Here is a 24364-nt window from a genome sequence, read left to right as displayed (position 1 = left end):
CACTAGGCCCACCTTCTTCCATGACAGCCATCAGCTGAAGCAAATGAGCAATGTCTGCTTTAGAGTAAGTGTGTGCTGCCCCGAGCTGCCGCTCCACACTGCCTTCCTCTCAGGGAGCTTCACTGCCTGTCCCCCTCACCCTAGGGCCGAGGTCCCTCTATCCAGAGGTGGGGTAGCGGAGCACTTGCTCTGGGCCAGGCCCCTGCCCACCCATCACTGCCCATGCGACTCTGGTCCAGGCCTCCATCCTGCGGTGTGGGTTTGGTGAGGTGTGCTATGGGGCCTGGCACCCGAGGTGCTCAGGGCTGGTGGCCAATCTTGTCCCCTGCAGAGTGTGGGGGCCAGGTACAGGCAGAGGTGAAGACCAAGGAACTTTACTCCCACGCCCAGTTTGGCGACAACAACTACCCCGGGGGTGTGGACTGCGAGTGGGTCATTATGGCTGAGGAAGGCTATGGCGTGGAGCTGCTGTTCCAGACCTTTGAGGTGGAGGAGGAGACTGACTGTGGTTATGACTACATGGAGCTCTTCGACGGCTATGACAGCTCGGCCCCCAGACTGGGGCGCTTCTGCGGCTCAGGGGTGAGGCCCCGCCCCTCACCCTCCTGGTCCCATGCCCCACACTGTCCTCCAGCCTTCTCGTTCCAATTCCCGAGACCCAGCACCCACACAGGCCCCAGAGGATGAGTGAAGCATGTGTGTGGCCTTCTGTAGGAGCCCAGAGTCCCAGCCTGGTGGAGGCTGCTCAGACACACTGCCCCGCCCCCGACCTAGGAAACCCAGTCCTTTCTGGGCAGCCGAGAGGTTCCTACAGCTCTGACCCAGGCCTGCTCTCAGAACCGGTTGGCTAGGGCTTCCAGGGGAGCTGGCATCTGGGGAGAAGGATGGAACTTCCCCTGTCCCTCCTTTCCTTACCCTCCTCCAAGGCAGCTCACCAGGGCCTGGAATGGGGGGCAGAGGTTGGCACCAGAGCCGGAAACGGGGCCTGAGCTAAGGGGGCCTCCCCAGTCCTTTTGCCGGAGCCATAAACACCCTTGTTGCTTCCTTTGCCAGTTTCTCCTGGTGAGAGGCCAGCTTGTCCCAAAGCTCTTGCTGCTGCTGTCCCAGTGGCCCTGGCTGCTTCTTGGTCCATAAAATGGCACATTCAGAGGCAATGAGCAAAAGTCAGCTTGATAGGCTTTTCCCTAAGGATGTGGGCTAGCCTTATGGGGAGGATTTCTTTTCCTCCCTGTAAGAGCTTGTGGCTTCTTTTTTCTTTTTGTCCTTTCTTGAGGACCTTAGAGACAGACTTCTTTCCCCCATCTCCCCCCCATCACACACACTTGCAAGCACTTTCAAACACACTGTCCCTCCTGTCACCTCCCCAGCCCCCTGCCTGTCTCATGGCTTTGTCCCAGGCAGCCTGGATGCCCCAGGAAGGGTTAAAGCTTTCGGAAGCTGCAGCAGCTGCTGAACCCAGCATTGGCTGAATCTCCCCCAGGCGCAGAGCTTCAGCGGGTGTGGCTGGCAGGGGCTGCGACAAGGTGGAGCCAGAAGCAGCTCGCCTGCCCTGGCGTCCCCTGGCTGCCAGGCTAGTGCTCCCTCCCCTCTTTGCTCTTTCTTCTGAATCACACACCAAATAGGATGTCCCCCAGGTATTTTCTTCCAGAGAGCTCCCCCAGGCTGAGTCCATGGGAGGGGACTTGGGGAAGGATGGGGGCTGCCTGGAAGAGATACTGGGAATGTCCTCAAGGTTCTCAGACATGATTTCCTCTGTGCCTGGAGGGCTAGTGTGTTGACGTCCAGTGCTCTGCGGGCTGGCCTCACTCAGTGGGCTTGCAGGAGCCACCCAAGAAGGGCTCTGGAGCAGACTTTGGCCAGGGGCCAGAAGAGAGGTGGGGGCAAGGGGTAGGGACAGCAAGAGTCCAGGTCTGGGGACACTATGCTTCTCCCCAAAACTTCCTCCACATTCCAGCAGAGAAGTGGCTGTGCTGTCTTCCCTAAGAGTCTGCTGGGACAGCAGGAAGTCATGCCATTCAAAGAATGCCCTCCCTTAGCAAAATTCTTTGACATCAGTCCCATCCTTTGTTTTTCCCCAGCACCCCTCCTGGGCATGGAGAGCAGAGAGCTTGTGCTCCTGTTTGTGGTTGAGGGAAGTGAAGCCCAGAGACGGGAGGTGGCTTGCCTGAGACTGCACAACTCAGTTTGAAGTTAGTAGCAGAGCTGGGTTCACAGGAACTTAGTTCTTTCCGGCTAAGTTCTCCCCACCTTCTCCCCACCCTAGGTTCCTTTTAAACTAGCAAGAAATTCCCTGTTGCAAGGGGTGGAGAGGAGAGAATCTGGTAGCTGCCCGAGAGCCTCCTACCCCTCAGAGCTGGGGACCCTGGGGAGGCAGCCCTAGCCCCTCTACCTCACCCCACCCCTTTCTCTGCCAGCCTCCCGAGGTGGTGTACTCGGCAGGAGATTCTGTTCTGGTGAAGTTCCACTCAGACGACACCATCACCAAAAAAGGTTTCCACCTGCGATACACCAGCACCAAGTTCCAGGACACACTCCACAGCAGGAAGTGACACCGCCTGAACAGGGGTGGGACCGGAGCCTGCTGCCCTTGGTCATCTAGACTGGACAGTGGGGGTAGGCGGAAGGCGACACACTGTCCCTCTCCCCCAGGCCCCAGGACCTGCAGGGACGATGACCCGGTGAGACTGTCCACAGGAGGTGGGGGAACTAGACTCCTGTGTAAGCCACTTCCCACAACCGCCCACCAGCAAGAGGCTGGGGCCAGGGACCTGACCTTCCATGGAGACATTTCAAAGTGACCATTCTTCTCTGCGGGCCCCTGCCTGGTGACAAGAGGGAATGTCAGCAGGACCCTGCTGCCATCCCCGTGTCTCTGCACGCTGTATTGTGTATCGCGGGGGCATTATCTTCATTGTAATGTTCATTTCCCACCCCCGCTCCAGCCTCCATTTGGTTTTCTTTTGAGCCCTCACTCCGACCCCCCAGTTTCCTGGGGCATAAGTGTCTGTGCGTGTCCCCCAGGAGCTGCCATGGGGAGCCAATGGGGAGGGGATGGAGAAACAAGACAGGGCTTCTCTGAGGCCGTGGCCGGTCAGCCACACCAGGGCACTACAGCCAATAAACCGAATGTGTTACAGCCAATATCCTGTGCCAGAAGCTGTCTGGGCTGTGGGGGCGGGGCCGTCACGTTCCAGGTGTCCAAGCTTGCTGTGTGAGGCCAGCAGGTGGCCAGAGCATCCCAGGCCCCCGAGGGTGTGATTTCACTCAAACACACATATACTCGCAGGCGACCATCACAGCGCACGCACACACCACACGCTCCCCTCCGCACGAGGGGAGGGGTGGAACGTGCCATAAAGAGGCTGTTGGGTGGGGAGGGAAGAGGGATGTGAAAGGGGTTAGGGGTGTCTGTCCATCAGGGTTTTCTGTCTCTGCATCTGGGGACGGAGCAGGTGGGCTGCAAGGGTGTCCACCTAGGCGAGCACCCAGGGGCCAGAAAACCCACATCAGCTAGGACAGGTCCAGCTGGCCCCCGATGTCTGACTTCCTGCTGGTCAGATGCCAAGTGCCAGTCCCCATGGGTCCCCCTCTCTTCATGGAGACGAGCCAGAGCTCAGTGGCCACTGAGCAAACATCACAGCTCTGGCCCCTCTTCCCAGGTGACCCAAGGCTGTGTCTGTCTAGCCTCCTCCTTCCTGCCATTGCCCACCCTGTTTCCCCACCTCAGACCTTGCCTCCCAGAGGCCAGGAGAAACCACATCTCAGAGCCCTCTCTCTACATGGATCTCAAAGGGAAAGAAAGCCCAGAGCAGCCCCAGCTCTTCTTCCCAGGCTGGCCACCCCTGGGTTCCAGAGAGAGCCAGCCACTGCTGCAAGCCCCGGGGCTTCCTAGAGCCTTTAGCGGACTGGCAGGCTTTTTCCCGCTCCTTCCTGAGGCTGTGCCAGATGCAGTCTGGACCTGCGGGGCCCCCACCCCAGGTCCAGGGACTCTGTCTTGGCCCTCTAAGCAGAAGGTAGCAGTGGAAACCATGCCCACTGCGAGTGTCGGATGTGCACGCAGAGCCGCCTTCTTCCGGGAAGCCAGCCTGCTCTACTGCTCAGGCTGCAGCTGCCTCCTCCAGGTCTGACCACCATGGTGGCCCCAGAGTTCTATCAGAGGGCCAGAGATGCCCAAAGGGATAATTGCTCATTGCTCCAGTAAAGTCACAGGCTGTGATGCCACAGCCACTCCCCCTGCTGCTTCCTCCTCTGAAAGAGAGGCTTAGGACAGCCTGGAGGGCCATGACAGAATGGAAAGACCCCCACTCAAGTGCAGCTGCCTGGGCATCTCACCCACACACTGCCCACCTACTTGGTGTGAGCTCCACCACAGAGTTGGCAGTCAGTGGCCGTAGCTCTCCTCACCGGCCCGCTGGGTCCTTCTGAAGCTCAAAGGACCACAGTCCCAGCTCACAGGCCACAAGCCCAAAGAAGCCAGGGTCATAACCCTGTCCAGGCAGGGGCTCCAGTCCACAGAGAGACATGGGGTCGCCACCCCAAACAGGGCCCTTGTGGACAGCAACTCCCAGTTGGAGGCAGGCTCTGGAGAGTCCATGCAGCCACCGAGGCACATATCTCAACACTCCCTCACCCAAAAACACAACTCGAGGACACATGCCAGCCTTTCAGAACTTCCGTGGGCCCCTCTTCAGAGGTGGGCAAGGGGCTATAGTGCCCCAGGTCCAGGGTAGGCCCAGTCAGGGGAACTTTGGCACAGAGTATCTCGGAGACCACCCACATCCAAACCGAAGACCACCCATACCCATCCACAGCGGGGCTCCCAACCACCCCATGGAGTGGACAAAGATTGAAGACCACCAAGGAGGGTCATGTGGCAGTTCTGGTTCCTCTGCCCGCTCAGCTAAGAAGCAGGGGTGCAGGGCTGTCTGGATGCCCAGATGTCCACCCCCAAGTGCTTGCTATCAGGCAGGAGGCAGCCAAAAGCATGGGGCAGGCTTCGATAGAGAGAGAGAGGAGAGGGGAGGACGGAGAGGAAGAGGAGGAACACTCAGAGGACGGAGGCTAGAGAGTGCTGAGGAAGACAAGATGGTGGCTGGAGAGGAGGAGGAGGAGGAGAAGAAGAGGAAGGAGGGAGAAGAAGAGGAGGAGCAGGGATCTGCCTCCTCAGGTGATAGAAGCCCCTCATGAGCTGACTGCAGGCCACTGATTCGTATTTAAGAATTGATGAATTAGTAATTGATGCATTCTTCGGGCCCAGCCCGCCCTCACCTTCTAGGTGCCCAGGGTTCTAGATGAGCCCCGGGGCCAACCCAGTGCAGCTGCCCCTCTGCGCAGGTGATTCCATGCTAGAGGAAGGTGCACTTGCTCTTCCTCCTGGGGGGGGGGGGGGGCTTAGCTGAGGTCCCCTGGGATCCTGAGCTCATGATAAGCATTCGCATAAGAAAAGCCAGGATGCAGCTTCCCAGTAGCCAGATCAAGGTGAGCACATCCCCTGGTGCTTTGGACTTTCCGGAGCCCCTGGCCAAGAGCGCAGCATGAGCCTGTCAGTCAGGAGACGCAGTTCTGCTACGCTTAGCTCCGTGACACCGGCCACTGCCCCCTCCCTGGTCCTCTGCTCCCCAAACCTATCACCAGTCCCCTTCCTGCTATGTCCTGAGAGACAGATTTGAAAATCAAACATCTCTGGGCACAGTGGTTCACTCCTGTAATCCCAGCACTTTGGGAAGCTGAGGCGGGTGGATCACCTGAGGCCGTGAATTCAAAACCAGCCTGGCCAACATGATGTAACCCCATCTCTACCAAAAATAAAAAAAATCAGCCGGGTGTAGTGGCAGATGCCTGTGGTCCCAGCTACGCAGGAGGCTGAGGCAGGAGAATCATTTGAATCTGGGAAGTGAGGTTGCAGTGAGCTGGGATTGCACCACTGCACTCCAGCCTGGGCAACAGAGTGAGACTCCATCTCAAAAAAAAAAAAAAAGGAAAGAAAATCTAAAGTCTTGTCTCTGAAGCAGTCAGAGGGCAGGGCACCAGGCACCTGAAGTGACTGGAACCCTCACCAGGGATGTGGCAGCTTCCAGGGACAAGGTTGGCTCAGTTGCAAACTAAGGAAAGCTGAGTGCTTGGCCGTGTCCCTCACTCCCTTTTTCTTTTTCCCTGCCCCTCCTCTAACCCCACAGGATCTCCAGTGGTAAAAAGGTGACAAGCTTGAGAGCAAATAAACCCATTTGAACACCGGCTCCACCATTTGGAGGCCGTGTGACCCTGGATGAGTCACTTCTTTGAACTTCAGGTTCTTCATGGGTAAGTGTGGGATGATAGGGCTGTGAAGAAGGAATGAGGCCAGGCATGGTGACTCATGCCTGTAATTGCATTGCTTCAGGAGTATGAGAGGGGAGGATCACTTGAGCCCAGGAGTTTGAGACTAGCCTGGGCAACATAGCGAGACCCCATCTCTACAAAACAATGTTTAAAAAATTAGCCGGGAGTAGTGTTAGCATTGCATGCCTGTAGTCCTAGCTATGCAGGAGGCTGACGTGGAAGGATTGCTTAAGCTGGGAGGTTGAGGCTATAGTGGGCTGAGATCACACCACTGCACTCCAGTCTGAGTGACAGAAAAAAAATGCAGGAATGGGATAATCTTTGAAGAGAGCCAGTCACAGTGCCTGGCAAATAGGGGGCTCTTAATAAATGGGCCTGCTTTTCCTTTCTATTGTGACCAGTCCTAACATGTATGATAAATTATATTGTTTGCTGAGAACAATGTCGAGGAAAACCTGGCCAATCCCCCACCCCGAAAGGGAAAAACTGCTTGGGGCATTCTAAAGTAGCAAGATAGTATATGTATATCATACACTGGTGAAAACAATTCTGAAAGCGCAGGATATGTGACCTTGCCCCCGTGGCTCCCTCGTGAAGAAGATTTTCTGGTTTGTTTCTGATCAGTGGTAAGCAGGCACCAGCTGCCTACCTAGTTCATCTTAGGTCTATGAGAAAACACAGAACACCTGTTTGCTAATAATGATCACCTGTTCAGAGAGACTAAACGCGTGGTTCAGCGTCTGCCGGAGGCCCTCAGCCCGGAATGCAGTCAGGCCCTGAGGCTGTCAGCTCAGAAGGCTGATGGCCCCCGATAGTCCCACTTTGCTCTTCTATTTGGGTGTCTGCTTCTCAAGGCCTTCGGTGCCGCCAGGGTGGGGTCTCTACAGCCGAGCTGGACTGGGTAGGTTCCTCCATCAGCTCTCAGACAACTCCCCTCCTGTGCTAGAAGGAAACTTTCAGGTACAAAAGTAGTTTACAAGCAGGCATCAGGAGCTTAGGTTACCTGCGGGGGGTGCAACGCAGAGCTCACAACAAGTAGGGGGCTGCAAGGAAGCAAGGGACATATTTTTGGTGAGCTGGTGGCCCTTCTGGGCACCTCCCAAGTCATACCCTGTACTTGACTGTCCCTAGGCACAAGGCTGATTCTAGAATCTGTGAAAAGATTTGTTGCTCCAGTTTGTAAAAATAGTAGTGCCTGACTGAGAGTGGGGGACAGAGCAGTCAGATGATTTCCCTGAGAACCCTGAGCCCCCAGCCCAGCCTCCTGCCAGCCAGAGCTGCCGCCTCTGCCGCCCCAGCCCTCTCTATCCCCACAGCCTCCCTTCCCCCATTCCCTGAACATCTGGTTCCAATCTTCTCCAGATGTTGTGGCCAAGCTGTTTTATGGCCAATCACCTCAGCTCCGCTTCCTGAAGGCCTCTCTCCACTTCAGGGAATGGACCCTCCTCGCCCCTTTCCTTGGGACCCCAGCCACCTCTTTCCTAACATGGAGACGAGACACACATCTAAGCCGAATGAAACTGCTGGCATCCTCAGCTCGGGCACCTCCCATCCCTCCACTTTGTGGGATGCCCAGGGTTAAAAGGAAAGATACTGGTCCAGGGGCAGAGGAATGGGAGGGAAGTGTGGGTGCGCACCCGAGCAGAGGCGTTTCAGCTATGAGTTGTGTGTGTGTTGGGGACCAAGAGTGTGCCACCATGTATTTGTGTAAGGTACATCTGTGTGTTTGTGCCTGTATAGCAGAACCCTTCACCTGGAATCTAAAGCCTCCCCCTGTGGCCACCACCTCGTTTCCCCTGGCTGTCTGCACTGCAGACAGAGCTAACTTGGGGCCCCTCAGCTGGACAGTGGCAGCTGTGGTTCAGGATTGTCCTTCACCTTGGAGCTGTCTGTGGCCTTCTGGCTGTCCTCTAAATCCAGCCCAGAAAGGATATGTGCGTGTGTGCACACTGCCATGAGCACCTCTCCCCTTCCACCAGGTCAGAATAGACCCAGGGCCAGAAAAGACCCCAGGGCAGCCTCCAGTGGACCCTCTGACCCAGCTCTGTCTGACTGGTGCTTGAAGCGCGTATGGCGGGGCTGGCTGTGTGCTAGGACTGGCCATCTGGACAGAGCAAGGAGAAACGGAAGGCTCTCCTCTCTAAAGGAACCTGACCGGGGCTCCTCCCAACCCCACCTCCATTCTGCCTTCATGTACCACTATGAGGACTCTGGGAGCCAATCTCTCCTCCCAAGAAACCCAAAAGCGTTCATAAAAAGAAGACTGGAGGCTGCCCCTCTGGAGGACTCAAACCGTCTCAGCTAGGAGTGGAGAATCCTGTGCAGGCCTGCCCAAGGATTGGGCAGAAGGGTGGATGCCCAGTCACCCCATCCTCAAAATGCTGATTCCAAGTACTGTCTACTACTCCCTTTGTTTTTCAAAAGTTGGGGTCTTGCTTTGTCACCCAAGCCAGAGTGCAGTGGCACGGTCATAGCTTATTGCAGCCTTGAACTCCTGGGCTCAAGGGATCCTCCCATCTCAGCCTCCCAAGTAGCTAGGACTACAGGCACGTGATGCCACATCCAGCTCTGCCCCACGCCTTTAAAATAAGCTTCCATGCTATCTGTGATTCCATAGCCACCCCCAGTGACATTCTGGAAAGAGGCACTGACTTGTTTAGCTGGTATTATGGAGGGGACCCCCAGGGGTGTCACTGTGTCTGAAACAGGAGTGTCCCAGGTAGCCCCTGACATTCACAAGGGGAGACAGGCATAGGGCAGAAAATGGGAAGATTCTGGTTTCTCAATCAAAGCCTGGGCACTGTCACTTACTGGCTGTAAGACATGGGCAAGGCTTTGTGCCTCAGTTTCTACTGTTAAGTGGCAATAATACTCCCTAGGACCATTGTGAAGACTAAAGAAGCTGATGTGTGTGACAGCAGTGAGTGCCTGGTGCACAGTAGGCCCTCAGGAGCCATTATCTGCCATTTCCGCTTTCCTTTCTACGCCAGAGGCTGTGCCCTGAGTGCTGGATGACACATGTGAACATGGCCTGGAGTCAGGCAGTGCCGGTGAGGACTTTGACTTCTCCAGAGCTTTTTTACTCCAGCAGAGGACTGTATCAATAAGTCTGTAACAATAGATGCAGGCCAGGTACAGTGACTCAAGCCTGTAATGCTAGCACTTTGGGAGGCAGGAGGATCACTTAAGCCCAGGAGTTCGAGATCAGCCTGGGCAACATAGGGAAACTCCATCTCTACAAAATAAAACATTTAAAAAATCCTAGCTGGGCATGATGGTCATGTGGTCCCAGCTACTCTGGAGGCTGAGGTGGGAGAATCACTTGGGCCCCAGAGGTTGAGGCTGCAGTGAACCACGATCGTGCCACTGTACTCCAGTCTGGACAACAGAGGAAGACCCTGTCTCAAGAAATAAAAATAATGGCAAGGCACAGTGGCTTGCTCAAGCCTGTAATCCAGTCACTTTGGGAGGCTGAGGTAGGTAGATCACTTGAGGTCAGGAGTTCGAGACCAGCCTGGCCAACATCTCCATTAAAAATACAAAAATATTCAGGCGTGGTGGCATGTACCTGTGTCCCAGCTACTTGGGAGGCTGAGGCAAGATAATTGCTTGAACCTGGGAGGTGGAGGTAATGCTGAGCTGAGATCGTGCCACTGAACTCCAGCCTGGGTGACAGAGCAAGACTCTGTCTCTAAAATAATAGATGCAGAGGTGACTGGGATCTCTAAATGGGAGCGCTGTTGGGGAGCGGGTACACTCAGGTACTTAGAACAGGTACACTTGGTGGCATCTGGGTCTGGAACAATGACAAGCTGCTGTAGGATGAAGGCTCCAAACGGGGCCTCCAGACGCTGCAGGTCCTCTCCTAGGAGGCCCCATATGGGAAGCACTGGGTAGGACCGAAAGACTCCAAAGTCCCTTCCAAGCTGGAGACTCAGGTCTACATCCTGAGCCCCACCTCCCACAGTGGACAGGAGAATCCTTTGCAGCTGATTCCAGGTGGCCTGTCCTGGGGGCATTCCCACTGGAGCTCCCCTGTGGATTGCAGAACTCATCCATGCCATCATCAGCCCAAAGAGATGGGGTACTATGCTCTGAATGTTTGTGCCCGCCCCCCCCAAATCCTAGGTTGGAATTTTTTTTTTTTGAGACGGGGTCTCATGCTGTCACCCAGTTTGGAGTGCAGTGGTGCAGTCTTGGCTCACTGCAGCCTCCCCCTCTTATGTTCGAGCAATACTCCTGCTTCAGCCTCCTGAGTAGCTGGGACTACAGGCCTGTACCACCACGCCCAGCTAATTTTGTAGTTTTAGTAGCAATGGAGTTTCACCATGTTGGCCAGGCTGGTCTTGAACTCCTGATCTCCAGTGATCCACCTGCTTCAGCCTCCCAAAGTGCTGAGATTATAGGCGTGCGCCACTGCTCCCAGCTCTAGGTGGAAATTCTAACCAGAAGATGATGGTTTTAGGGAGCAGGTCCTTGGAAGGCAATGAGGTCATGATGGTGGAGCCACATAAACGGGATTAGTACCTTTTTGAAAGGGCCCAAGATGGCCTGGGGCAGTGGCTCAGGCTTGTAATCCCAAGCACTTTGGGAGGCCTAGGTGGAAGGATCACTTGAGGCCAGGAGTTTGAGGCTAGCCTGGGCAATATGGTGAGACACCCCCCACCCCCCATCTCTACAAAAAACGAAAGAGGCAAGAGAGCTTGGTCATCCCTTTTACCCTGTGAGGACACTGTGAAAAGAGCCACCTATGAAGCAGGCCCTCACCAGATGCCGCTTCTGCCAGCCTCTTGATCATAACCTCCTGAGTCTCCAGACTATGAGAAATGAATCTGCACTTCGTGAGCCACCCCGTGTGGTATTTTGTTACAGCAGCTCAAATGGACTGAGACGAGCAGGGCCCTCAGGCCACGGTGGTTTATTGATGCACGTCGCAAGCACAGCACAGGCAGGCAGACCCCAGCCGTGGGAGTACATGAGGGCCAGGGGAGGGCAGCAGGCCACCCCAACAGCAATGCTGTCAGCCCAGGGGGAAGGAAAGGGCCTGGGCCCTGTTCTCTCCTCCACACCTCTACCAGAGCCTCCAGGCCTCCTGACCCATCCCAGAGAGACAGCTGGCCATGCAACTCCCCCTGGCTACAGAGAGGCGACCGCTGTCCACCTGCCACTCTTGCCAGCCCGTCACTGCTTCTGTCCTTCATTACACAAATCCAGCCGCTCATCCATCATCTCTGTCACTTCTGAGAAAGTCATTGTGAGGCTGCACTCGCCTCCACCTGATGGCACCTCCATCATCCTCCATACAGCCAGCTGCTGTCCTCAGCCCCTCCCCTGGGCTCTTTCTGTTGGCTTTGCTGATCTTAGGGAGTCCACCCTCATGACCTGTGAGACAGTAGGAATGAGGCAAAAACACAAGGAGGCCCGAGAAGGACTTCACCAAGAACTCCCCGGGGAGGGGCTCCCGGCCAGCAGCTTGGCAGGAGAGCAGACAGCGCCAGTGGGCAGGGGACAGGCGGAGTAGCAGAGAGTCCACAGTCCAGGTCACGCATGGGCACAGGACAGTCACGGCACCGGGGCAGAGCGAGTGAGCAAAGTGCACAGCTGGGCGGGGTGCCGGGGCCCGCGGGACAGCCTGCAGGTCTCTCGTTCCATGCCAGGCCCCCGCAGAGCGTGAGGCGGCCCACTCCCGGCTGAGGAAGGGGCACCTCTGGGTCTCAGGGGTCTTCTCCCCCTCCTCAACCCCAGTGGTTGCTGTCTCAGACCCCAGCGCTCTAAGCAAGGAGCAGGTATGCTGGGGTGTGGAAGGAAGGAACCATCTGATAACCTGAAGCCCCCCAAAGCCAAGAGAAAAAAGAGTTCCTTTCTAGAGAGCAGGGGGAACATCCTGGTGGGCAGGTAGAGAAGGGGAGGGACAGCTCTCCCATGCAGGAAGAGGGTTCTTTGGGGCAAGGAGCAGCCAGGGCGTCAAGGTGGTGCAGGAGACTATTTATAGGGGGAGGGGTCCGGGCCTGGAGTGGGAAGCCCCAGAGACCCAGCTCAGCAGGGAGGGGGCATTCTGTGGTTGGCCCTGAGTGGGGTGAGTGCGACTGAGAAAGATCGCCCCACAGCTCTCTGCATCTGCATCTCCTCTGGAGGCAGCCACGCTACACGTGGGCTTTGGCCCAGAGAGGCTTCCCTGGGAGAGCCCAGGAGGTGGGCGGGTCTTTGGGAGATAGAGACCTGGATGCGGCAAACAACAGTAGGACAAGGAAACCAGAGGAGAGGGGAAGTTCTCTGGAAATCCGGCCCAGCCGCCCACTACGGAGGCCGAGAAGCCTTTCCACGTCCGCCAGGCCGGGGGCTGGGCCACACTTACCAAGAGGACCACCATGGGTTGCCTCCAATGCCAAGGGGCGAGGGGAGGGCAGCTGGGCAGCGTGGAAGGAGCAGGGGGGCAGGAGAGAGAAAGCCAGCTCCCTGAACCTGGGCCACCCACCTTCGCCTTGCGCTCATCTCTCCCTCGCCCCCCAGCTCCCCAGGAGTCCCTAGCGGCCCACGCTGATGTTGCAGGTCTTGCAGCTGGGGTCCTTCTTGGCATCGGCAGTAGACAGGCTCATGAGCTGGTGCCCGCTGATCTCCCCCAGGGTGCCCAGGGACAGGTCGACGGGCTCGGTGTAGATGATCTCCAGGATGACGTCCTGGGCGTGGCGGAAGACCAGCTCTCCGTCCTCCACGCTGCAGGTCAGGAACTTGTTGCAGGCAATGTCCAGGAGGGGCAGGCGGTCGCGGCAGAAGCGGTCCCCCAGCGAGCCTTTGGGCGCCAGCACCAGGATGGCATAGTGGTAGGCCGTGTACATGCAGTAGAAGTCCGCAAAGTAGAGGTTGGTGCTGGGATTGAAGAGGCGCTGGGCCGGGATCTGGAAGCGCCAGCGGCCATAGGGGGAGTCCTGTGGGGGCTGGCCCGTGTTGAACTCGGTGTTGCAGCTGAAGAAGACCCCGTGGAGCATGCCGCTGGTGGGGGAGCCGTGGCTGCCGCTGTTGTCCTTCAGGTAGGGCTGCAGCATGTTCCCGCAGTGGGTCCTGCCCACCCCAGGGAGACACACCAAAGGGAAGAGAAGATGCGGCGGGTGAGCCGGGCTGAGGCTTGGCTGCTGCCTGTGGTCGAGGAGGGAGGGAGCCAGCCCAGCTCCCAGCCCTCCCCCAGCCGCCTCCACTAGTCACAAATAGAACATTCCAGAATGCAAGAGCAGGGAGGGCCCTGGAGAGGGACTTATCCAGCCCACTCCTTCTCAGAGAAGAGATGTGAAGCTGTCACTCCCCAGCTTGAAACCCTTTGATGGGGGGTGCTTGAAAAGCATGGCCGCTCATGATCTGATCTCTACATCCTGAGCCCAGTGATTCCCCTTGCCACTCCCCACCTCCTGCCACCCCACCCATTTACCCACCCCCTGTGCACATGGTCTCCTGCCTCCTTCGTGCCCCCTGTGCAGGGCTCGTCCTTCTGCTGCACTTACTACCCTCCCCACCTTTCTCTGCCTGGTTTGGCAAACTCCTAATCAGCCTTCGGGCCTCCACCAAGCGTCTGCTCTCCTCTAAACCTTCATGGAAGAGCAGGCACTTACACTTGACAAATTTTTGACTGCCTATTATGTGCAGGACACTGAAGCTTCTCACTGTGTTGCCCAGGCTGGACTTGAACTCCTGGCCTCAAGGGATCCTCCTGCTTTGGCCTCCCAAAGTGCTAGGATTGCAGGTGTGAGCCATCTAACCTGGCCAGGACACTAAATTGTGCTCAACAATTACATGTAATTTTTACATGGACTATTTCCATACTGTCACTCTGATGGGATTCTGAGGTTCTCAAAAGGGTTGACTGTGCCTTTATCTTTACATCCTGGCACCAAGTAAGGTGCCTGGCACACATGGGTGCTCCCGGTCTCTCCCATTCTCGCTGATAAAGGAGCCCAAACTGGGCCACTGGCTCGCTTTCCAGGCTGGGGTGCAGTGGTGCAATCACAGCTCGCTGCAAGCTCGAACTCCTGGGCTCAAGCCATCCACACCCGGCTAATTATTTAATTTTAATTTTTTTTTTTTTTTTTTTGAGATGGAGTCTCTCTCTCTCACAAGGCTGGAATGTAGTGGTGCAATCTTGGCTCATTGCAATCTCCACCTCCTGGGTTCAAGGGATTCTTCTGCCTCAGCCTCCAGAGTAGCTGGGACTACAGGTGCCCACCACTAGGCCCCGCTAATTTTTTCTATTTTAGTAGAGACAGGGTTTCACCAGGTTGGCCAGGATAGTCTCTATCTCCTGACCTTGTGATCCATTTGCCTCGGTTTCCCAAAGTGCTGAGATTACAGGCATGAGCCATCATGCCCAGACTAATTCTTTAAATTTTTTGTGGAGACCGGGGTCTTACTATGTTGTTCAGGCTGGTCTTGAACTTTTGGGCTCAAGTGATCCCACCTTGTCCTCCCAAAGTGCTGGGATTACAGGCGTGAGCCACCTAGCAGGCCTTGCTGCTTTAATACAAACCCCAGAGACTCCTGAGATTTAAACTGCCCTGACTGCAAGGATAAAGACAGGCAGAGGCCAGGCACGGTGGCTCACACCTGTAATCGCAGCACTTTGGGAGGCTGAGGAGGGCAGATCACCTGAGGTCAGGAGTTTGAGACCTGCCTGGCCAACATGGTGAAACCCCACATAATTAAAAATACAAGAATTAGCCCAGCGTGGTTGCGCACACCTGTGGCCCCAGCTACTTGGGAGGCTGAGGCAGGAGAATCACTTGAACCCAGGAGGTGGAGGTTGCAGTGAGTCGAGATGGCACCATTGCACTCCAGCTTGGGTGATAGAGTGAGACTCTGTCTCCAAAAAAAAAAAAAAAAAAAACCAGAGCAGTTGCTGGCCCTGGCTGAGCCTCAGGATATGGGCACTTGCCAGTAGGTGTGGGAAGGGTGGGTACTTCTGGTCCTGCCTCACTGTTGCCAGGTCCTAGCTGTCCTCAGTGACAGGTGACTCCCTGGCTCAAATGAACAAGCCGCTTCCCATGGGCCTCAGGCTCCTTTTCTGCAGGGAGAGGGTGTTGGATCCGATCACCAATTTTCAGGTGCTTTTAGACCACAGAACCTCTTTTGTTCCCCAAAAGAAATTATATGTGGATGGGTCACAGGCAAGTCAAACGGAGGCTGCTGTGGCTGGACGTCAGGTGTGGGGTCCTCTGAGCCTCATCCTCTGGTCCCCCTCACCCCACAGCAGCATTCTAAGGGGTTCACTGAGATGTCTCCCTGGAGGAAGAACCCAGTTTGAAAACCACTGAGCTGGGTGCTTCCTAGAACCCTTCGTGCCAAGAACACCCTCGTTTTGTGTGCTCCCTGCCACTTCCTCATTGGCCCCAGGGCCTAAATCGGAGAGCTGGCTTGACCTGTGGTGGTAGACCCCCGTGAAAGGAGCTGTCCCAGAGGGGGAGCAAACCCGTGAAAGGAGCTGTCCCAGAGGGGGAGCAAACCCAGACCTCATTCTCCCAGGCTCGTTAGTAGGACACTCTTGGAGAAGGCCCCATCCCTGGAGCCCTTGCTCTTCCCTGAGCCCAATCCCCAAAGTAGCAGTCTCTTCAGAGCCAGCCTGATGATGTCAGGGCATGTCAACCCTGGAGGAGGGACTGGCAGCCACAAGGGTGGGGTGACCTCTGACAGCCAGGGCAGGAGCAGGACGGGCTGGGAGGGAGGGAGGGAGGGAGGGAGGGAGGAGAGGCCTGGTGGGTCCTGCTGGAGCCCGCGCCCCCGTACCTGGCGTGCTGGAAGTACTCCTTGTGATGGTTGCGGTAGAAGACGGAGAAGCGGAGCATGCGGCCTGCGATCTGCTCGGCCTTCTCCTGCAGCTGAGCCAGGTGCTCCTTGGCATAATCTGCAAGATCCCAGATGAAATGGCTGAGCTGAGGGCCAGCTGAGAAGCACAGCCACCTCCTCTCCCCACCCCACCCGACCCCGTGCGTGCCAGCCAACCTCTGCCTAGCAGGAGTGACTAGACAGTCACCAAACCTTAAACTCAGATGGGAACAGGCCAGCTGGCCTCTGCTGGAAACAGGGGTGCTGCCTGCCCTGTGTCCTTGTCACCTCTGCAACCACATCGCCAGAGCCTAGGGGCTTTCCAGGTCAGAAAATGCAGAGGGCTGCCCAGTTATCCTGCCAGGGATCCCAGGAGCTGTGAACTCTCATGTGAAAAGGACTGGTAGGAAAATGGGAGACTTGAGGGGAGGGCTTGAGGTCCTTTTGGGAGAGCCCCTGAAGTCCAGTACATAGACTTCCCACACCACCCCCATGGAAGCCAGCTGTAGTTACAGGTGGGGGCTCGTGAGGGTCTCGGGAGAACTGAGCCCGGGCAATGTTTAGGCAGACCTGGGTCTGGAGCAACGGCTCTCAGCTTGAACATCTCAGGAAAAACAGAAGCCCGGAAACAGGATAGCAGCATTGAACCCCTTGGGCCTGGGCCTGGGACCCTGGGGCCCCAGCAAGGCTGGTGCTAGCACATACAGCTCCTTGGTACAAATTAGAAGAAGGTGCCCTTCCCTGTGGATGCATCCCTGACCAGAGTGCTTGGTTTGGCGAGAGGAGTGTTGACTGGATTGCAGCCAGATCCCCAATTTAAATTAAATGCCTACTGCACATGGAGGACTCGGGTAAACCATGAAGCTTTCCCCACCAGGAGCAAGAGGCCTCCAGAGAGTGGGGTTCTGCAGCCTGTGATCCCCAGCACTTTGGGAAACCAAGGCAGAAGATCACTTGAGCCCAGGAGTTTGAGTCCAGCCTGGCCAACATGGCAAACCCCATCTCTACAAAAAATACCAAAAATTAGCCAGGCGTGATGGTATGTGCCTGTAGTTCCAGCTACTCAGGAGACCAGGAAGCTGAGGAGAGATGATCACTTGGGCTCGGGGGAGAAGGTTGTTAAGAGGCTGTAGTGAGCCATCATCATGCCACTGTTCTCCAACCTGGGCAACAGAGCAAGACCCTGTCTCAAAACATAAGAAAGGCCAGGCACAGTGGCTCACCCCTGAATATTACTCTGAGTATTGAGATATTCAAAGTAATCTGAACACTTTGGGAGGCCAAGGTGGATCACCCGAGGTCCAGAGTTTGAGACCAGCCTGGTCAACATATAAAACCCCATCTCTACTAAAAATACAAAGAAATTAGCCAAGTGTGTTGGTGGGTGCCTGTAATCCCAGCTACCCAGGAGTCTGAGGCAGGAGAATCGCCTGAACCTGGGAGGCGGAGGTTGCAGTGAGCCCAGATCACATCACTGCACTCCACACTGGGTAACAAGGGTAAAACTCCATCTCAAAAAAAAAAAAAAAGGCAGAAGGAGAAAAAAAAAGAAAAAGCACCACTCAAAAGACAACAGCAGCAAGGAGACTTGGGGCATAAATCTTGGCAAGGGATAGAGCCAGCAGCCTCAGAGGCCCCGGGCGGAGAATGTTCCCTGCCCCTTCCGTGTGACAGAGAGATCTGGAGCAGCTCTCACCGTGAACACCAAAAGAATGCAATCTTGTGGGGGCAGAAGCTGAGTCATGAGTGACAACGCACACGTAAGTCTGCTGTTTGTGCTCGAGTCTACAAGTTAAGTTCTGCTATGCAGGGCCGTTGACCAAGGACCATTTTCCCAGGCTACACGGAGGCTCAGAACACGTGAAATGTGATTGCTCCACGAAGTGCACATTGACAGATAATTGATTAAACAACTGTGGTCTATCCATACAATGAAATACTATCCAGTTTTGAAAAGGAAGAAAATTTGGCTGGGTGTAGTGGCTCACGCCTGTAATCCCAGCACTTTGGGAGGCCGAGGTGGGTGGATCACGAGGTCAGGAGATTGAGACCATCCTGGCTAACATGGTGAAACGCTGTTTCTACCAAAAATACAAAAAATTGGCTGGGCATGGTTGTGCATGCCTGTAATCCCAGCTACTTGGGAAGCCGAGGCAGGAGAATCACTTGAATGAGGGAGGCAGAGGTTGCAGTGAGCTGAGATCGTGCCACGGCACACCAGCCTGGGCAGCAGAGCAAGACTCTGTCTCAGAAAAAAAAAAAAAAAAGAAAATTCTGGCATATTCCAGTCACAAAAAAACAAATCCTGTACAATTCTACTGATGTGAGCTACCTAGAGGAGCCATCTTCATAGAAACAGAAGGTAGAATGGCAGCTGCGGGGGGAGATGGGGGTGGTTGTTTAATGGGTATAGAGTTTTGGTTTTCCAAGAAAAAAGGTTCTGGAGATTGATTGTGCAACATTGTGAATATACTTCATACCATTGAACAGTATGCTTCAAAATGTTCAGGATGGCAAATTTCACATCGTGCACCTTTGACCACAGTGTTTAAAAAGATGCCTGTGATCTGGTACCAAGCCAGAAAAGTAACTCCCTTTGTTGATGGAAGTCGTCTTGCCAACATGATTAGTGGGGTTCACATCTGCCTTTTGTGAGCAAAGAGAAAGGGCAGGCTATTGGAGGCAGGGAGGGTATCATGCCTGTGTGTCTCCCTGTGTGTGGCCCAAGCACGCTGCCTGGTGGACAGAGGTGCTCGTCAGTGTTTGCTGCACTACGAATAAGCCCTGCCTTGAACACAGCTAAGCCTGACATGCTAAGCAACAGGACAGGGGTGTGACAGTAGGACCTCACCCCCAGTGCAGAACTCCACCGTCTCGCTCCAGCCGGACACCAGGTACTCCCCGTCACTCTGCTTCACTGCCGTCTGCACAGCCACACTGTACTCCGTGCGGGGGCTCAGGAACCAGTGGCCTCTCACCGTCATGGGCAGTGGCACTGCCTTGGCCACGAGCTTGGTGGGGACATCCTGAGAAATAGGGTACAGACAGAGAGCCAGGCATCAAACTGGGGTTCATGCCTGATCTGGGCATCCCCCAAGAACCCCCACTCCCCACATGGCCCTGTTTCTCCTGAGCAGGACCAATTTTGGGGATCCGATGGCTCCATACCCTGGCCACCATTTTCCCAGGAAGGCCACACAGACGCTCCCCAGCCTTAGCCCCTCCTCGAACCCCCCTGACACCCTGTTCTCTTGGGAACGGAGGGGAAAAGCCACAAAGTTGAGGGCGGCAAGGCCTTCATTTTTGAAGGAGACTTTGAGAGCTCTGCACACTGCAGTGCTGTCTCCACGGCAACGGAAATGCTGAGAAGCCAGGGAGGAAGGGAAAATATGCCTTATTCTTTGGCGGGGAGGGTTAAGGGGGTGGTGGTGAACATTCACGTCACCGTGGCAACTGGCCTGCCAAAAGACACCCAAATCAGGAGAAATGGTTCCAGAGAAAGAGAGCGAGCGAGTAACCCACGCCGGGGCCGTTGGCCTGGGAGCCAGCTGGCCACATCGCTCCCCTGCCTCTGCCAGCTTGAGAGGATGGGGGCTTCCTCCCACACTGGCTTTTAACCCCAGAAAAGGACACACCCATGGAGGACTCTCTCCCATTCCTTTTCTAAGCGAAGCAAATGGCAGGCCAGCAGGTGAGGGGCCCAAGGGGAGAATGAGGCCACAGAAAAAGGGCCCCGCCCTGACTGAGGCCCGCGTGGCCCACCCAGCCAACAGCGAGGCTGTGCCCTGAGACGTCATCCCCATAGGCGATGCCTGCCGCCCCACCCCACCCAGGCTCTCTGCCCCTGCCTGAAGTCGCAGTTGCAGTCGTGGCGCTGATAACAGCGCTCCCTCTGTGCTAGGCACCCGGCCAAGCACCACGCAAACATGACTCACTGCATCCTCTCCACGACCCCACGAGGCTTGGCATGGTTATTCCTTCTTCACCAGGGAAGGAGCTCAGGCTCAGAGAGGTCAAGTTACTTTCCCAGAATGACACAGGAAGAAGAGTGTGGGTATTAACCAGGCCCCTGACTCCAAACCATCCCTTCCAAGTGTTCCCTTCTCCGGCCTCCTTCAGGAACAGGCACGGGGAGAGGCTCCCAGGGAACCTTCTACTCACCCGGTGCTTGAACTTGTTGGAATTCTTATTCTCCTTCTTGTTGAGGTCAATGAAGTAGTGGGTGACCCTCTCCAGGTCACTGTCCTCCATGGTCCAGGAGATGCGGAAGGAGTCGCAGGTAATGTTGTTGATTTCGATGCTGTGCGGTGTGGACAGTAGCTCCATGCTCCCAGGGTTGTCTCCTGTGGGGACTGAGGAGGAGGGGAGTGGTCAGCACCTTTCATGCCCCCGGTAAGCTTTCTGGAATGTCCTCCTCCCAATATCCCTGGCGAGGTGGAACCTCAGGGACCCCTGGAATCCACCTGCCTCATGAGCAAGACAAAAAGGATTGCACAGGGAAAACGAGAGGAGGAGGATGGAAGGTGGAACGGGGTGCCCGCCCCAGGGGACTCTGCTGTCCTCCAAGGGGTCTGCAGAGCAGACAGCACCTGACAGGTGGCAGAGGCAGTGGGAATGCTGCAAAGCCGGGCGGGGACAGATTTGCAGCAGATGGAGCCGAGGAGGGAGGGGGCCCTCAGCCAGCAGGCATGAAAAGAGAAAGGGGGAGGCGGTGGAGAGGCCGGGTGAGAGGCAGAGGAAACGCAGGAAGCACCTGCTGTGGAGCGGAGGTGCGAGGCTTGGGGCAGGTGACAGCCAAGAGCCCGCAGGTGCCAGGGCCCTCGGACTCAGGCTTCTCTCCTTGCTGGGGGGACCTCGGCAACGGTCACCATGGTGCACGGCTGGGAGGACAAGTGCCACATACGTGCATGTGGACACTGTGGTGGGAGGGCCACACGGCACAGCCGGCTTCAAGCTCTTTTTCCATCCGTAACTTTTTTTTGAAGATCCCTCTTTCTTTTTCCGCTGATCTTCTCTTGACTCATTTAAATCATGACTTTTAACATTAGCATCTACTGGGGGCCAATCATGTGCTCATAATTTCACAGACATCTCATGCAAGCCTGGCAACAGGGACACACTATCATGGTCCCCATTTTACAGATGAGGCAACTGAGGTGGGGGAGGTACTAAAGTGCCCAAGGCCACACATAGAGCAAATGATTTAACTCTGGTGCCCAAGTTCTTGATCATTAAGCTAAAGTCGTCTCCCCTCGTCTGTGGGGGTGGAGGGTCACACATGTGGCACTTGTGCATGCCTGGGTGCCCGTGGTGTTTCCACCCTGTATTTTTCTTTCTTCTATCATTTCAAGTAACTGCATTTTCTCTCCCCTCCCTGTCTTACTCCTTTGATTCTCCCCTTAGTCTGGTGCTCGTCCAGGAATGAGAGGACCTCACCATGATCTCTCACATGTGCCTTAGCTGGGAAGAGCCGATTCTGGCTGTGACTCTGGCCTGGCTGGTCTAACTCCGGGATGGGGAAGGGAAAAGGGGAGGGGAGTGACAGCGTCTGGGAGGGGACCGCAGATGTGAGTTCCATCCCATCCTCCATCCCAGTTCCTGGCACCCCTCATTTTTCCCACTGTTACCTCCTTCTCTTCTTTCTCCCCTCTTTTTCTCCTCTCCTTGCCCAGGAGCTAGGGGTGAGTGCATCTTGTGCCTGCGAAAGCAGGTACTTTTATTTATAGCTTCCAGAGGATCCAGCCCACATCTTCCTGTCAATTAAGCTTGCTCCAGAGCCTGGCACCTCTGTATTAACCCGTGAGTTGCCTGGGTGGCAGGTACAGGGTGAAGGCTAAGGATGATGGCCCTTACCTGCCCCAGGTGTCACTCAAGTCCTCTTTCATTGTAGCCTCCCACCCCAGAGCCAAATGCTAGTGGCTTTGTACATGGGGAATCCTATGGTAAAGAAGCATGGGGGTGCTACCAGGCCCACCCCCATATCAGACAGGTGTGACTGCGTGTCTGGAAGCAACCCTACTGTAATAAACCAGTTTAATTTTTAGGGACAGGCATGGAGCAGTGGGGAGTTACCATCTCCTGGGCTCCTGGTGAGAAGCTCCAAGGGAGAGACACATGTGCCCCTCCTACCCACAAGCACCCACACACACGCACCCACACAAACGAACATAGACACACTCCTACCCAAGAGGCCCTGAGTGGCACCCACCCACCCACTCTGTGAATGAGGCAGTCCATACTCATCCCATGAGCCTAGTCCTGCCTCTCCTTGTAGTCTTCCTAGAAATAGAGGCAGCTGTGTTTGGTGGCGGGGGTCTCTGGGACTTGGGTGTCTGCCTGTCCCTTCCTCCCTACACTTCTGGGAGAGCTGAGATGACATCCCCACCCTAGCTTGGGAGGGTGGCAGTGAGTGAGCCAGCAGGGACAGAGGGGTGGGTGTGAACCCAAGTTCTCTCCACCCAGAAAACTGGGGAAGGGCAGGGTGTGAGGGACACGTTGAGGCAACACCCGAGAAGCGCCCACACTCCTGTGTGGGTCCACCCCAAGACAGGCATGTCCACACCCACACACAAGCAGGCACGCATGCACATACACACATGCGCCAAGAGAGCCCACCCACCTGCGTCCCACACCTCCGCAGACGTCCTTACTCCCACACACCCATCTACGCACTTAGGTGCCTCCCGCCACCATCCACATTCTTAGAATGCCCCACAGTGTCCCCTCCGCAAGCTGTCGCCTCCTTGCACACCCAGACATGTTCACGTCCACAGGCTTACGCACGCACACGTCCACGCACACCTCCTCACAAGCCATATTTGGAGAAAAGAGGATGCCACAGGCACCAACATGCATGCGTGCCACCTCAAGGCACGCAACCCACACGCCTGCCTGCACACACATGTATGTTCACACACACGGCAGCCCCCGCCCAAAGTCTGGGATCCTCTCTCGAGTTATCTCCAGGCTCAAAGACCCCGACTTTGCAAATGTGTTTGCCTCTGTCCGCGCTCTGCCAGCGCTGAGCCTTCACGCCAACAGGTTTGTGCACCTACGAGGCTCTGCCCACAGACAATGATTTCTGCCCCCTCTTCTCTCCACCTACCCCATCCTGCTCTGGGTCTCACCTCCCCACACAGAAACCCCCCATCTGCATACACTCCCACACACAAGGGACATGGCCACCCCTAAATATACTGCCTCACAGTGCCCCCACCCACGCACAGCCACCGGCTACTCAGATAAGTCCCCCACACACATGTACCTCACGTGTGCCAGAAAGCTATGTTCCTAGACATGCCTCACACCAGGCGAAACACACACATGAGCATGACTGCCTGCAGAGGGACCTATCTGCGCCAGTGAGCCTCCAGCCAACTCGCAAGCACACACACACACACACACACACACACACGCCTCACACACCGGTGCCCCTTCCCCATGCCCATTCAGAACAGCCGCCCTGCCACAAGGAATGCTTCCCCCACCCTGCTGTTCCTGTTGGCATCGCTGACTGCAGCAGAATGGTCACAGAGTGACTAACTGTGGTGCCCCGGAGACTGGATTCAGCCATTAACCCCTTTGCCAAGGGCCTGGGGGAGAGGGAACAAGGTCGTCAGGCCTGGCAGTCCAGGTGGGCACCCCAGGTGGTGGCAGGACCCTAGCGCCCCCAGCTCCCGGCTACTCAGGATTGACAGCAGCATGTTCAGGGAGGAAGGGTACTCACCTGGCTCCACTAGGCTCTGCAAAGGAATAGCCAGCAGGGAGGGCAGGGAGAGACCTCTGTGTGGATGAGCTCCCAGGCAGCGGACAGCAGCCGGACACCTGGGTCACAGACAGTGGTGTGTGCTCGCTCCTCTCCCGGCTGCTAAGGAGGCTGCTTCCATGCCCCGCAGCTAGCTCCTATCTGGCTGTGCAGCGCGTCGCTGCTGCCCCTGGTGAGATGATGTTCCCAGCCGAGCAGCGCAAGAAGAGAGGCAAGAACAAAATCAAAGCAGCGTGGAGGAGAGAGAGGCAGAGAAGGGGAAAGAACGAGAGAGCCAGACCGAATCTGGCTCCACCAATGGGATCAGTGGCTGCGCAGCGTCAGGTGATAATAAGCAGGCTGGGTCCCTGCTCACTGGGCTGGTGGGAGGGGGAAAGGGCAGAGGGTCTCCCAGGGAGCTACACAGATGTCCTCGGGGACAGCAACGCATGCTGCTTTTCCCCCCTTCTTCCAGGGCAAGCTGCCCTCAGAAGTCCC

At 56.0% G+C, this 24364-nt stretch overlaps 2 protein-coding genes across 10 annotated transcripts in view; one reads left to right on the top strand and one right to left on the bottom strand.

Moving 5' to 3' along the window:
- Positions 1 to 3141, top strand: part of BMP1 (bone morphogenetic protein 1) — a 49827-nt gene extending 46686 nt beyond the window's left edge. For 5 of the 8 annotated variants that reach the window (XR_013525514.1, XR_013525513.1, XM_035270058.3 and 2 more), the window contains 2 exons: positions 332 to 582; positions 2415 to 3141. Coding sequence is in view for 6 of the 8 variants with exons in the window: in XM_035270058.3 (XP_035125949.2) it covers positions 332 to 582; positions 2415 to 2549 (386 nt within the window). In the remaining 2 variants the exon portion in view is untranslated. Of the gene's footprint in view, positions 1 to 27; positions 141 to 331; positions 583 to 2078; positions 2248 to 2414 lie in introns of those variants that run through there. The other 3 variants (XM_078347288.1, XM_078347289.1, XM_078347290.1) reach the window with 3 other exon arrangements.
- An 8063-nt stretch (positions 3142 to 11204) lies between these two features.
- PHYHIP (phytanoyl-CoA 2-hydroxylase interacting protein) lies at positions 11205 to 24137 on the bottom strand. 2 transcript variants are annotated; one of them, XM_035270056.3, is made up of 5 exons: positions 23849 to 24137; positions 20284 to 20474; positions 18974 to 19148; positions 16084 to 16201; positions 11205 to 13377 (listed from the first exon to the last, which is right to left on the bottom strand). In XM_035270056.3, exons 2-5 carry the CDS (start codon positions 20446 to 20448, stop codon positions 12843 to 12845), a joined length of 993 nt encoding a protein of 330 aa, XP_035125947.1. In that variant the 5' UTR covers positions 20449 to 20474; positions 23849 to 24137; the 3' UTR covers positions 11205 to 12842. The 2 variants fall into 2 exon arrangements, with proteins under 2 accessions (XP_035125947.1, XP_035125948.1); XM_035270057.3 differs by lacking the exon at positions 23849 to 24137 and adding an exon at positions 22742 to 22893.
- Positions 24138 to 24364: the final 227 nt, after the last annotated feature.

The sequence above is a fragment of the Callithrix jacchus genome, chromosome 13 (assembly GCF_049354715.1).
Source record: "Callithrix jacchus isolate 240 chromosome 13, calJac240_pri, whole genome shotgun sequence".
In the NCBI taxonomy this organism is placed as follows: Eukaryota; Metazoa; Chordata; class Mammalia; order Primates; family Cebidae; genus Callithrix; species Callithrix jacchus.
This window is presented reverse-complemented; position numbering and strand designations above follow the sequence as displayed.

Coding starts and splice junctions, on each gene's coding strand:
- PHYHIP (XM_035270056.3), bottom strand. CDS start 20,448: ATGGAGCTACTGTCCACACCGCACAGCATCGAAATCAACAACATTACC. Junction 19,149..20,283: donor CCAACAAGTTCAAGCACCGG/GTGAGTAGAAGG, acceptor CCTATTTCTCAG/GATGTCCCCACCAAGCTCGT. Junction 13,378..16,083: donor GAGTACTTCCAGCACGCCAG/GTACGGGGGCGC, acceptor TGGGGTGGGCAG/GACCCACTGCGGGAACATGC.